The sequence below is a fragment of the Protopterus annectens genome, chromosome 1.part1, assembly GCF_019279795.1.
Source record: "Protopterus annectens isolate FY-2018-M chromosome 1.part1, PAN1.0, whole genome shotgun sequence".
Classification (NCBI taxonomy): Eukaryota; Metazoa; Chordata; order Ceratodontiformes; family Protopteridae; genus Protopterus; species Protopterus annectens.
In genome coordinates, this window is record NC_056726.1 from 1,291,892,433 (window position 1) to 1,291,907,241 (window position 14,809).

At 45.9% G+C, this 14,809-nt stretch overlaps 1 protein-coding gene across 1 annotated transcript in view; it reads right to left on the bottom strand.

Moving 5' to 3' along the window:
* Nucleotides 1-14,809, bottom strand: part of LENG8 (leukocyte receptor cluster member 8) — a 951,153-nt gene that overhangs the window by 923,131 nt on the left and 13,213 nt on the right. Inside the window, exon 3 of the mRNA XM_044088951.1 lies at nucleotides 4,517-4,708. Coding sequence (XP_043944886.1) covers nucleotides 4,517-4,708 — 192 coding nt within the window. The remainder of the gene's footprint in view (nucleotides 1-4,516; nucleotides 4,709-14,809) is intronic.

Consider the following 14,809-nt stretch of genomic DNA (forward strand, 5'->3'; position numbering starts at 1 on the left):
TTTTTCTGAAGTATTGAGACAGTTGCCCTTGCATGTCTGGCGTGAGGTAGGCCATCTGGGTGGTTGTATCCAAGCTGGCACCCAGGAAAATTATTTGTTGAGAGGGTATTAGTTTTGATTTCTTTTTGTTGACTGTGTATCCCAGGAAGTTCAACAGTTTTATTACAAACGACAGGTGCTGCAGTAGTATGTCCTTGCTGTCCGCTTGGATCAGGCAGTCGTCCAGATATGGGTAGATTTGTAGCCCATGTAGTCTGCAGAAGACGATTACTGATGCCAGGCATTTCGTAAACACTCTGGGCGCAGTAGATAAGCCAAAGGGCAATGCAGAGAATTGGTAATGGGTTGAACCTGCAAGAAATCTGAGGTATCTTCTGCAATCTTGTCTGATAGGGACATGCAAGTATACCTCCTTGAGGTCCAATGTTACCAGCCAAGACTCCTTGCCCAGCATGGGAAGAAGCTGCTGTAATGTGAGCATCTTGAATTTTGGCACCTGTAGATATGTGTTTAGGATGGATAGGTCTAATATAGGTCTCCAATCTTTGTCTTTCCTTGGTACCAGGAATAGTCTGGAATAAAACCTTTGACCATGTTCTTTTGCTGGTACCTCTTGAATTGCTTTCATGTCCATGAGAGCTGAAATTTGTTTTTGTGCCTCTGCCCTTTGATTTTGTGGCAGGTTTGGCATGCCTCTCATTTTTGGAAGGGTGTGAAAGTGGAACCTGTAGCCTCTGTCTATAATGTCCAGAATCCATTTGTCTTTTGTAACAATATGCCAATTTTTTGAGAATAATGTCAGTTTTCCGCCCAAAGGTGCTGCCATTAAAGCTTTGCTTGGCAGGTGTAGGGGGAAGTCATTGTGTCTGTTTTCTAAAAGACTGTGATGTATCTTCTCCACCTCTTGGGGTTGGTGCTTGCCACTGTCTGGCTCTGAAAGATCCTTGATGTTGCCCTCTACCCCTTGGATGCCTGTATCTGCCCCTTTGAGGTCTGTCCGTGGCTGGAAAGGACCAATTTTTTGAAGGCCAGTTTCTGCTGAAACATGGAGGCTGTACCTGCAGGAAATCTTTCACTGTTTGCATGGATTTCGCTTTTTCCTCCATTTTCTTTAGCACCTCCTCAGCTTTAACACCAAACAATACATCTTTTTGAAGAGGTGCATCTAATAATTTAGCTTTGACATGATCTGGTAAGGTTTGCTCTTTGAGCAAAGCATGCCTACGTATAACAGACCACGTAACAGCAGCTCTACATGAGGCCTCTAAAGCATCAAAACCACACTGCAAGGTATGTTTACCCACTTGCTCTGCACCATGCAACAAATCCTGCAACTCTTTTAAATCTGGTTGTGTCATCTTGCTTTTCAGCTGAGATATCAAAAACTGTTGATACTTTAACATATGGAACTGACAGTTTAAAGCCCTCATGGTTAAAGTGGCCGAGGTGTACACCCCCCCCCCCACCTTTCTAAAGCTCTGGAATCTCTCTCTGAAGGTAATGGGTTTTTACCAGTAGAGGCCTTAATTCCCTTGGGACCCGTGAAATTGTTTCTGGGTCAGCAGTATGGCTTTTATAATAGGAACTGGTGAGAATCAGGAACCTGGTAATACCGGTCTGGTTTAACAGGAGCTGGAGGCAAAGAATCTGGATTAAGGCTGGCTTCTGTGTACACATCATCCAATATATCTAAAACAGGAGGGATAGCCAGAGGCCTATGCTGGGGGAGCAGAAGAAATTCCCTGAGCCTTTTCTTGGAATCTGAGTAATCTTGGCCATCCCAGTGAAAGTGTTCACTCAATGTATGCAGGGTTTCCCCAAAAGAGAAGTCCTCAGTGGGGGGGGGAGACTGAGGAAATAAGACTCTACTGCATCAGGGTCTTCGAATGGAGAATAGGCATAATCCTGGTCCTCAGATAGTTCTGAGGTAACAGAAGCTTGATCTGAGGAAGGGTAGTCTTCCTCTAATCTTGGCCTTTTGTCAGAGGGGAGTTGAGAACCCCTGATAAGAGTAATCAAATCCTCAGCCATTTTAAGCATCTGTTTTTTAGGCATGGTGCCTTGAGAGGGGGTCTGAGGAACCTGTTTTTTGGTTTTCATGGCTGCTTTAGATTTAGTGAAGGCTTTAATAGAGAAGGAGGAAGGCCTGAAGACCCCTTGAGAAATGGCAGGCCTGTCTAAATTCTGAGTTTCCCCGCCAGGAGTGGCGTCGGTATCTGTAGTAGGAATGGGGGCCGAGGAGCCTGCGACCTCGGGTACTGAAGACACCGGTAATGCATCGTCGTCGATACTCAGGGGCTGCATAGGCGCCTCGCTGAGTACCGGAGAACAGGTAGTCGGCCTTAGCGTGGTTTCAGTAGGTGGTGCGGACCTCGTATGTCGGTCCTTATCTTTGCGGTTTTTGCTCAAAACTGGAGTCGGAGTATCCGACGACATAATATAATTAAATTTTTTGCCAAATAAGTGAAGGGCGAACTCCGCCCGACGCTTAATAGTGCGCTTGTTGAATCTAGCACAAAAACGGCAGGCCGAGACGTCGTGGTCTGGGCCTAAGCAAGGTATACAGAAAGAGTGGAAATCCTTATGCAGTATTTGCTTCCCACATGAAATGCAATTATTAACTTTGTCTGACATCGGTCAGAGGCAAGAAAAGTTTCCCCAACGGGGTACTTAGCTTTCAAGAAGACTTCGGCTGAAATACTTTCGTAAATCTCAGGAGCTGGCCGACCGGCACTTGAACTGCTTCTGCTTCGGGCACCGCGCGGCAAGAAAGACTGGGGAAAATGGCGTCGGCTGCCTCTTTTATACCCCTGCCGCACTGACATCAGGGAAGAAGCGACGAAAACCGACGCCGGACCTAGACTTTGGAATTCGGCCGACCGAGGACCCGCCTGACGGCAGGATAACCCATCTGTTATGACTGCAGCTGTATGCACGATGAACATCCTCCAGACACTGGATCCTACCCAATTCGGCTTCGTTAAGGGCAGATCTTGCCTCTTGAACCGGTTCGACTTCTTTGAAACAGTTACCAAAGCCATAGATGAAAGGAAGGTAGTCCACACAGCCTACCTGGACCTCACAAAAGCCTTCGACACAATACCGCACTCGGGCATCATAAATAAGCTCACCAGCTTAAATATCAACCCCTATGTCACAAGATGGGTTGCAAACTGGCTCAGGGATAAAACCCACATGGTCAGAATAGCAGGTGCCATGTCAGACTCTAAACCAGTTACAAGTGGTGTCCCACAAGGCTCAGTCCTGGGACCTCTCTTGTTGGGTATAGATTTCTCCGAGGTACAGGCTAACACGGGTGGGACTATGGCTGACCAAGCTCGCAGATGACTGCAAACTGGGTGCTGTAATTGACTCTCTGGCTGACACAAGCATTCTCCAAAAGGGTCTCACAGAGATGGATAACTGGTACCAGAGCCATGGCCTAAAGCTAAATGCCAAAAAGTGCATAGTCATCGCCTTTGGGAAAAACAAAATGTCCACAAATTACCACATAGGTGGTAATCCATTAAGTACGGCAGTAATTAGGGACTTGGGGACCCAAGTAGATAGCATTCTCTCCTTTGATAATCACGTTGCCAAAGTGGTTAGAAAGACCTTCTACATAGCCCACCTTATCATGAAAGGGTTCACACATCTAGATCAAGAGAGGTCATTGTGCCTCTCTACTCATCACTTAACAGGCCCATAGTTGAGTACAATGCCCCATTTGTTATGTACCTTACCTGACACCTTCAGCAACTGGAAAGACCCCAAAAGTATCTCACCAAGAGGATCAAGGGGCTCAAACAGATGCCCTATGCAGTTCGGCTAAAGAAACTCCAGCTCTACTCAGTTTCATACCGCCTACTCAGAGGTGCTCTGTGTCTGGACGTATAAAGCCATGTCCAACCCAGAATTAATTGACATGCTTCACCTCAGGAAATTCAAATCCCTTAGAGCTACACGCTCCAGGGACTTGAACCTCAGCACAGAAATAAATAGGACATGCTGGAGGGAACGATTCATATCCCAGAGGCTCCCCTCACTCTGGAACAAAATCCCTATCCATGTTAGGCAGAGCCCCTCACTGACCCTCGTCAAGAGAAATCTTGATGAGTGGATGGAAGAACGTAAGTTTACCCCTGGGATCTCTTCTGTGTCCTGCTTGACAGAGGTACAGTAAACTAACTTTAAAAGGGCTACCTTCTGTGACCTACTATACAGAGGCACAGTCAACTAATCTAAAAGGGTGGCAAAAGCCAAAAACACTTTGGCTAGGCTTATAAATGCCCTAGGGCAGATAGCCTAGCCTAGTATCGACCTATCAATACTATCAATCATGTAAACCATAGAAAATAAAAGTTGATAAGAAAGATGAATTGGACACGTGGCGACCCCCTTATGAATACCTCTGGGAAAAATCTATACAATGCAGAAACTAAACATCGTACTATTTGTATAAACGACAAATAACAGTCAAAAAAATCTACTACTGCAAAATATTAACACTACTCACGCAGGAAGAGGCTCCCTACTCCAGTCAATAGTGTATGCTGTTCCATCCTGAAGTCTGGCTTGCAGCACCTCCTTCAGGAGCTTTTCTGTCCGATCCTTGTCCTCCTCAGTTTCACATGCAGTAAAACAGCGTCTCACATAGTCCTTCATGTCTGGTGGCCAATCTTCAGGCTTTGCTGTATTCACTGTTCCACTAAGGGACCAAAAAACAAATATTAAAAAATGGTCAAGAAACATACAGTGATCTGATGCTGAAAATAATTCACAAGTAAACAGAAGCATGTTAATGCAGCAGCATGAAATTAAATAAATTAGTTTTTGTGCGTGTGTGTGTTTCAGTCTTGCTGGGCAAAATATAGATTTCAGAAGCATTCTGCAGAGAAAAGCTTCAGAAGCAAAGAAATTTTTTGGGGGGGGGTGCATAAGAAGAAAGGACAGTAACAATCTACACAGCAGCATTACAAAGTACAGTTTTGTACCTACCATAAATGTAGATGTTCAAGTGCTTATACAGCTGAAGTCATTACAGATGGGTTATCCTGCCGTCAGGCGGGTCCTCGGTCGGCCGAATTCCAAAGTCTAGATCCGGCGTCAGTTGTCGTCGCTTCTTCCCTGACGTCAGTGTGGCAGGGGTATAAAAGAGGCAGCCGACGCCATTTAGTTCAGTTTTTCTTGCCCCAGATGTCAGGTGCCCCCAGAAGGAAGGCAAACATAATGTTATGCAAAGATGCAATGTTGATAAATCAAAAACAGTAGTTGCAAGCAAATACACCATAAAAGAATACCCCAAAAAGGTTATATGAAAAGGTGTTTGTCATAAGGCCTGTCCTAAGAGGGGATGGAGGGAGGGAAACCTGGACTGCAGCTGTATGAGCACTCGAACATCTACATTTATGGTAGGTACAAAAAGTGCAGTTTTGTACCTACCATAAATGTAGATGTTCAAGTGCTAATACAGCTGTAGTCATAACAGATAGGGTTCTCCTGCTGTCAGGCGGGTCCTCGGTCGGCCGAATTCCAAAGTCTAGGTCCGGCGTCGGTTGTCGTCGCTTCTTCCCTGACGTCAGTGCGACAGGGGTATAAAGGAACCAGCCAACGCCATTTTCTTCAGTTTTTCTTGCCCCAGATGTCAGATGCCCGCAGAAGGAAGGCAATACATACATTTGTGTAATAATGCAATGCATATAATCAAAATACAGTTGCTGCAAGCAAATACATCATAAATGAATACCCCAATCAGGTTGCATGAGGATGTGCAAGCCTATAGGCCTGTCCCAAGAGGGGAAGGAGGGAGGGAAACCTGGACTGCAGCTGTATTAGCACTCGAACATTTACATTTATGGTAGGTACAAAACTGTACTATGTTCATCGTGCATACAGCTGCAGTCATAACAGATGGGTAAAATCCCAAAGCTAAGAAAGGGGTGGTAGGCACTAGGTGGAACTAGGAGGAGCCAAAATGCCCTGCAAGACTGCAGTGGCAAAGCCTGCTCTAGATTTGGAGTATAATGGTAGGTTGTAGTGCTTGGAGAAGGTATGCACAGAACTCCAAGTGGCTGCTTCCAAAATATCCTTGGTAGGGACTCCTTTGAGGAAGGCTGCAGAGGTGGCTGTGGCCCTGGTGGAATGAGTTCTAATGCCTGTAGGTACAGTTTTGCCATGAAAGGAATAGCAAAAGCGTATGCAGTGGGCTATCCATTTTGAGATTGTCTGTTTGGAAATTGGCTTTCCTTGAGCTCCTACCGCATAGGCCACAAAGAACTGTTCTGATTTTCTGAAAGGCTTTGTTCTGTCCAAATAATAACACAGTTGTCTGTGGATGTCCAAGGAATGTAGTAATCTCTCCCCTTTGCTTTGAGGATTAGAATAAAAAGTAGGTAAATGTATGGCCTGATTTAAAGCTACCCTGGATACCACTTTAGGCATAAAAGACGGGTTGGTTCGTAAGGAATCTCTGTCCTGATGGAAGATGATAAAAGGCTGGACAGGCATGAGAGCCAGTAGTTCTGAAACTCTACGAGCTGAGGTGATAGCCAGAAGGAAAGCTGTTTTCCAGGACAAATATTGCAAATCTGATGAGGCAGCTGGCTCAAAGGGAGGCAAGGTCAGTTTTTCCAGAATGAAATTAAGATCCCAAGCAGGTATTGGTTGTTTCCTTGGAGGTCTTAAATTCTTAGCCCCTCTGAGGAACTGTCTTAAGAGAGGGGGAGAGAATAAAGGTGGATCAGTGTTGTATTCTGCAGAAATGGCTGAGGCATGGATTTTGATGGAGGAGAAAGAAAGTCCATGTTTAGCAGTTCAGCCAAATATTGTAGTATTTGAGGTAAATTCAGTTTTCCAGGGTCCTGGCCCTTTTTCTCATTCCAGACACAAAAACGTTTCCATTTTGCGGAGTAAGCTGTTCTAGTTGATGGCCTTCTGGCCTCCAAAATGACATCCTGCACCTCCTTGGAGAGTAGGGCCTGCTGTGATGCTAAGGAATCTTCCATGCGGCTAGATTGAGTGTTTTTAGCTGACTGTGAAGAGTTTTGAAGCTGTGCTGAGTCAGAAGAAGAGGCATTAGAGGCAGGGTCCATGGTGGGGAATGCGTCAGGCTCCTCAGGAGTGGGTACCAGTGTTGCCTTGGCCAGTCCGGAGCAATGAGGATCATCTTTGGTCTGTCTGCTCTGGTCTTCAACAGAACTTTGGGCAGCAGAGGAAGAGGTGGGAAGGCATAAACTGTCATTGATGTCCAACTGAAAGAGAGAGCGTCCACTCTCCAGGCCTTTGGATTGAAGATCCTTGAGCAGAATTTTGTCAATTGATGATTTTTGTGGGAGGCAAAGAGATCTATGTCTGGCCTTCCCCATTCTTGGATTATTTCTGTAAAAACTTTTGGATGCAACTTCCATTCGTGTGGATCTGTCATACTCCTGCTTAGGTTGTCTGCCAGCGTGTTTTCCTTGCCTGGCAAGTACTGCGCTTGTAGTTCCATTTGTAAATCCATGGCCATGTTCCAAAGTGACATGGCCAGTCTGCATAGGGGGTAAGAATGTGTCCCTCCCTGCTTGTTTATGTACCACATAACTGTGGTGTTGTCCGTTCTTATCAATAGTTGACCTGGTTGTAGAAGGTCCTTGAAAGCTATAATAGCATTTATTACTGCTAGCATTTCTTTTTGATTGATGTGAAGATGCTTTTCTTTTTGGGACCATTTGCTCTGAATGCACCGATCTGTCATGTGCGCCCCCCAGGCGTAGTCCGAGGCTTCTGTTGTGATGACTTGATTTGCTTGAGGCTTGCTGAATGGAAGACCTGTGTTTGTTTGACATGCTTGAGCCCACCACAGAAATTCCTTATTCAGACATGGAATTAGTGGTATTATTGTTTCCAAACTGTGGCTGTGTTGAGACCATATGTTTTTCAGGTACCATTGTAGTTTCCTCATATGCAGCTTTGCACATGGGATTAGTAAGATGCAAGATGCCATGAATCCCAGAGCCTGCAGGATTTTCCTTGCAGTCAGCCTGGTGCAATTTGCTAGTGTTCTGAAGTATTGAATTAGTTGCCCCTGCTTCTCTGGCGTGAGGTAGGCCATCTGGGTGTTTGTGTCCAAATTGGCACCCAGGAAAATTATCTTCCGAGAGGGTATTAGCCTTGATTTCTTTTTGTTGACTGTGTATCCCAGAGAGTTCAATAACATTATTACATAAGCCAAATGTTTCAGAAGAATGTGCTTGCTGTCCACTTGGATCAGGCAGTCGTCCAAACAGGGATATATTTGTATCCCTTGAAGTCTGCAGTAGGCAATTACTGATGCCAGGCATTTCGTGAATACTCTGGGCGCAGTAGATAAGCCAAAGGGCAATGCATAGAATTGATAATGGGTTGAACCTGCAAGAAATCTGAGGTACCTTCTGCAATTTTGTCTGATTGGGACATGCAGGTATGCCTCCTTGAGGTCCAATGTTACCAGCCAAGACTCCTTGCCCAGCATGGGAAGAAGTTGCTGTAGAGTGAGCATCTTGAATTTTGGTACGAGTAGAAATGTGTTTAGGATGGATAGATCCAAAATAGGTCTCCAATCTTTTCCCTTCCTTGGCACCAGAAATAGCCTGGAATAAAAACCTTGACCTTGTTCGTGCGTAGGCACCTCTTGAATAGCTTTCATGTTTATGAGATCTGTAATTTGCCTTTGTGCCTCTGCCCTTTGATTGTTTGGCATGCCTCTCATTTTTGGAAGGGTGTGAAAATGGAATTTGTAGCCTCTGTTTATAATGTCCAGGATCCATTTATCCTTTGTGACAACATGCCAATTTTTTGAAAATAATGCCAGCTTTTCCTCCTAAGGGGGCTGCCATTTGAGACCTGGTTGGCATGCAAAGGGGAAAGTCATTGGGTTTGCTTTCTGAAAGATTGCGAGTTGTCCTCACCACCTCTTTGTGTAGGAGCTTGCCATTGTCTGCCTCTATACGATCCTTGGGATTGTCCTCTTCCCCTCGGGCGACTGTATCTGCCTCTTTGGGGTCTGTCTGTGGCAGGAAAGGACCAGTTTTTGGAAGGCCAATTTCTACTAAAACGTGGGGGTTGAAACTGTAGAAATTCTTTCACAATTTGCAATGATTTAGCCTTTTCCTCCATTTTCCTTAATACCTCCTCAGCATTAGCACCAAATAGTACATCCTTTTGAAGAGGGGTGTCTAGTAATTTAGCTTTGACATGATCAGGCAAGGCTTGTTCCTTGAGCCAGGGATGCCTACGTATGACTGATCCTGTAACAGCAGCTCTACATGAGGCCTCTAGAGCATCAAAACCACATTGTAAGGTATGCTTACCCACTTGTTCTGCACTATGCATCAAATCCTGCAACTCCTTCAAGTCTGGTTGTTCAGGTTGTGACATTTTACTTTTCAATTGTGATAACAAAAACTGTTGGTATTTTAGCATATGAAACTGACAGTTTAAGGCCCTCATGGATAAGGTAGCCGAGGTATATACCTTTTTTTCCCACCTTTCTAAGGATCTGGAATCTCTCTCTGAAGGCAATGGATTTTTAGCAATGGAGGCCTCAACTCCCTTGGGGCCCTGTGAGATGGTCTCTGGGTCAGCAGCATGGCTTTGGTACAGAAATTGGTGTGAGTCAGGGACCCTGTAGTACCTGTCAGGCTTAACTGGAGCTGGAGGTAGAGAGTTTGGGTAAAGGCAGGCCTCAGAGTAAACATCATCTAGGATGTCCAAGACAGGAGGTATAGCCAGAGGCCTGTGCTGAGGAAAGCAAGAGAAATTCCCTGAGCCTTTTCTTGGAATCTGAATAATCCTGGCCTTCCCAGTGGAAGTGTTCCCTTAAGGTATGCAAAGTTTCCCCAAATGAGTAATCCTCAGGGGGGGATACAGAAGGGATGGACTCCTCCGCATCAGAGTCTTCAAAAAGGGAGTAAGAATGTTCCTGATCATCAGAGTGCTCTGAAATAATGGAGCCATGATCAGAGGAGGGGGGATCTTCCTCCACTCTAGACCTTTTGTCCGGAGGGGGCTGAGAACCTCTGATAAGAGTAATTAAATCCTCAGCCATTTTAAGCATCTGTTTCTTAGGCATGGGGCCTGGAGATGGGCCCTATGTAGCTGGGCCCTGTGTAGCTGGTCTCTTAGAGTGCATGGTTGCTTTAGACTTTGTGAAAGCCTTGATGGAGAAAGAAGAGGAAGGTCTGAAGACACCTTGAGTGGAGGTGGACCTGTCCACATTCTGAGTTTCAACGCCAAGATTGGCTTCGGTATCTGTAGTCGGGGTGTGGGCCGAGGAGCCTGCGACCTCGGGCACAGGAGACACCGTCAAAGACAGGTCGTCGGTAGTCAGGGGCTGCGTAGGCACCTCGCTGAGAACCGGACCACGTGTAGTCGGCTATGGCGTGGTGTCGGTAGAGGCCGCGGACCTCGTGTGTTGGTCCTTGTCTTTGCGTTTTTTAGACAAAACCGGAGTCGGAGTATCCGACGACATAGTATAGTTAAATGCTTTCCCAAAATAATGCTGGGCGAACTCCGCCCGACGCTTAATAGTGCATTTGTTGAATGTAGCACAAAAGCGACAAACCGAGACGTCGTGGTCTGGGCCTAAACAAGGTATGCAGAGGGAATGGAAATACTTATGCGGTATTTGTTTCCCACAAGAAATACAATTATTAACTTTGTCTGACATCGGTCTGAGGCAAGAAAAGTTTCCCCAACGGGGTACTTAGCTTTTAAGAAGACTTCGGTTTCCAAATTTTCATAATCTCAGGAGCTGGCCGACCGGCACTTGCGAACTGCTTTTGCTTCGGGCACCGCGCGGCAAGAAAGACTGAAGAAAATGGTGTCGGCTGGTTCCTTTATACCCCTGTCGCACTGACGTCGGGGAAGAAGCGAAGACAACCGACGCCGGACCTAGACTTTGGAATTCGGCCGACCGAGGACCCGCCTGACGGCAGGAGAACCCCATCTGTTATGACTGCAGTTGTATGCACGATGAACATCTGTACTATGTTCATCGTGCATACAGCTGCAGTCATTACAGATGGGTAGAATCCCAAAGCTAATTAAGGGTGGTAGGCACCAAGTGGAACTAGGAGGGGCTAGGATGCCCTGCAGGACTGCTGTGGCAAAGCCCGCTCTAGATTTTGAGTATAGTGGGAGATGACAGTGCTTGGAGAAAGTGTGCACTGAACTCCAGGTGGCTGCTTCAAAAATGTCCTTGGTAGGGACCCCCCTGAGGAAGGCTGCAGAGGTAGCTGTGGCTCTGGTAGAGTGGGATCTGATGCATGCAGGCACAGTTTTTCCATGAAATGAGTAACAAAAGCGTATGCAGTGGGCTATCCATTTTGAAATTGTCTGTTTGGAAATAGCCTTTCCTTGAGCAACTGCAGCATAGTTTTGAGATGGCTGTGAAGGGTTTTGTAGTTGTGCTGGGACAACAGAAGAGGGACTAGAGGTAGGATCCATGGTGGGGAATGTGTCAGGCTCTTCAGGAGCGGATACCAGTGTTGTCTTGGCTAGTCTGGAGCAATGAGAATCATTTTTGGCCTCTCTGCTCTGGCTTTTAATAGAACTTTGGGCAGCAGAGGAAGAGGCGGGAAGGCATAGACTTGTCAATGTTGCCCAATTGAAGGAAAGTGTGTCCACTTTCCAGGCCTGTGGATGATAGGTCCTTGAACAAAATTTTTTCAACTGGCAATTTCTGTGGGTAGCAATGAGATCTACATATCTGGCTGTCCCCATGCCCGAGTTATCTTTGTGAAAACTTGAGGATGCAACTTCCATTCGTGTGGATCTGTCATATTTCTGCTTAGGTTGTCTGCCAGTGAGTTTTCCTTCCCTGGCAGGAATTGTGCCTGTAGTTGAATTTGCAATTCCAGTGCTGTGCTCCATAGGGTCATGGCTTGCCTGCACAGGGGGGTATGAATGAGTTCCCCCCTGTTTGTTTATGTACCACATCACTGTGGTGTTGTCTGTCCTTATTAATAGCTGGCCTGGATGCAGTAGGTCTTTGAAGGTCATAATAGCATTTTGCACGGCTAGCATTTCCTTTTGGTTGATGTGAAGGTGCTTCTCTTTTCGGGTCCATTTTCCCTGAATGCACTGATCTGTCATGTGTGCTCCCCAGGCGTAGTCTGAGGCGTCTGTTGTGATGATTTGAGTTGCTTGAGGTACACAGAAAGGAAGACCTGTGTTTCTTTGGCAAGCTTGAGCCCACCACAAAAATTCCTTTTGAAGGCATGGAATGAGTGGTATAATTGCTTCCAAGCTGCGGCTGTGCTGAGACCATAAGTTTTTTAGGTACCACTGAAGTTTCCTCATATGGAGCTTTGCACATGGGATTAGTAGGATGCAAGATGCCATGAATCCCAGAGCCTGCAGGACTTTCCTTGCAGTTAGCCTGGTGAAAGTTGCCATTTTTCTGAAGTATTGAGACAGTTGCCCTTGTTTGTCTGGCGTGAGGTAGGCCTTCCGGGTGGTTGCATTTAAGCTGGCACCCAGGAAAATTATCTGTTGAGAAGGTATTAGTTTTGATTTCTTTTGGTTCACTGTGTATCCCAGGAAGTTTAACAGTTTTATTACAAACGCCAGATGCTGCAATAGAATGTCCCTGCTGTCCGCTTGGATCAGGAAGTCGTCCAGATATGGGTAGATTTGTATTCCTTGTAGTCTGCAGAAGGCAATTACTGATGCCAGGCATTTCGTAAACACTCTGGGCGCAGTAGATGAGCCAAAGGGCAATGCAGATAATTGGTAATGGGTTGAACCTGCAAGAAATCTGAGGTATCTTCTGCAATCTTGTCTGATAGGGACATGCATGGTATGCCTCCTTGAGGTCCAATGTTACCAGCCAAGACTCCTTGCCCAGCATGGGAAGAAGCTGCTGTAATGTGAGCATCTTGAATTTTGGCACTTGTAGATATGTGTTTAGGATGGATAGGTCTAAGATAGGTCTCCAATCTTTGTCTTTCCTTGGTACCAGGAATAGTCTGGAATAAAACCCTTGACCTTGTTCTTTTGCAGGTACCTCTTGAATTGCTTTCATGTCCATGAGAGCTGAAATTTGTTTTTGTGCCTCTGCCCTTTGATTTTGTGGCAGGTTTGGCATGCCTCTCATTTTTGGAAGGGTGTGAAAGTGGAACCTGTAGCCTCTGTCTATAATGTCCAGAATCCATTTGTCCTTTGTAACAATATGCCAATTTTTTGAGAATAATGTAAGTTTTCCGCCCAAAGGTGCTGCCATTAAAGCTTTGCTTGGCAGGTGTACGGGGAAGGCATTGTGTCTGTTTTCTAAAAGGCAGTGATGTATCTTCTCCACCTCTTGGGGTTGGTGCTTGCCACTGTCTGGCTCTGAAAGATCCTTGAGGTTGCCCTCTACCCCTTGGGCGTCTGTATCTGCCCCTTTGAGGTCTGTCCGTGGCTGGAAAGGACCAATTTTTTGAAGGCCAGTTTCTGCTGAAATGTGGAGGTTGTACTTGCAGGAAATCTTTCACTGTTTGCATTGATTTCGCTTTTTCCTCCATTTCCTTTAGTACCTCCTCAGCTTTAACACCAAACAATGCACCTTTTTGAAGAGGTGCATCTAATAATTTAGCTTTGACATGATCTGGTAAGGTTTGCTCTTTGAGCCAAGCATGCCTACGTATAACAGAACCCGTCACAGCAGCTCTACATGAGGCCTCTAAAGCATCAAAACCACACTGCAAGGTATGTTTACCCACTTGCTCTGCACCATGCAACAAATCCTGCAACTCTTTTAAATCTGGTTGTTCTGGTTGTGTCATCTTGCTTTTCAGCTGAGATATCAAAAACTGTTAATACTTTAACATATGGAACTGACAGTTTAATGCCCTCATGGTTAAAGTGGCCGAGGTGTACACCTTTTTCCTCCACCTTTCTAAAGCTCTGCAATCTCTCTCTGAAGGTAATGGGTTTTTAGCAGTAGAGGCCTTAATTCCCTTGGGAACCTGTGAAATTGTTTCTGGGTCAACAGTATGGCTTTTATATAGGAACTGGTGAGAATCAGGAACCCGGTAATACCTGTCTGGTTTAACAGGAGCTGGAGGCAAAGAATCTGGATTAAGGCTGGCTTCTGTGCACACATCATCCAATATATCTATAACAGGAGAGATAGCCAGGGGCCTATGCTGGGGGAGCAGAAGAATTTCCCTGAGCCTTTTCTTGGAATCTGAGTAATCTTGGCCTTCCCAGTGAAAGTGTTCCCTCAATGTATGCAGTGTTTTCCCCAAAAGAGAAGTCCTCGGAAGGGAGACCGAGGGAATAGACTCCTCTGCATCAGAGTCTTCGAATGGAGAACAGGCATAATCCTGGTCCTCAGATAGTTCTGAGGTAATAGAAGCTTGATCTGAGGAAGGGTAGTCTTCCTCTAATCTGGGCATTTTGTCAGACGGGGGTTGAGAACCCCTGATAAGAGTAATCAAATCCTCAGCCATTTTAAGCATCTGCTTTTTAGGCATGGTGCCTTGAGAGGGGGTCTGAGGAACCTGTTTTTTGGTTTTCATGGCTGCTTTAGATTTAGTGAAGGCTTTAATAGAGAAGGATGAAGGCCTGAAGACCCCTTGAGAAATGGCAGGCCTGTCTAAATTCTGAGTTTCCCCGCCAGGAGTGGCATCGGTATCTGTAGTAGGAATAGGGGCAGAGGACCCTGCGACCTCGGGTACTGAAGACACCGGTAATGTAGTGTTATCGGTACTCAGGGGCTGCGTAGGCACCTCGCCGAGTACCGGAGAACTGGTAGTCGGCCTTAGCGTGGTCTCAGTAGACGGTGCGGACCTCGTATCTTGGTCCT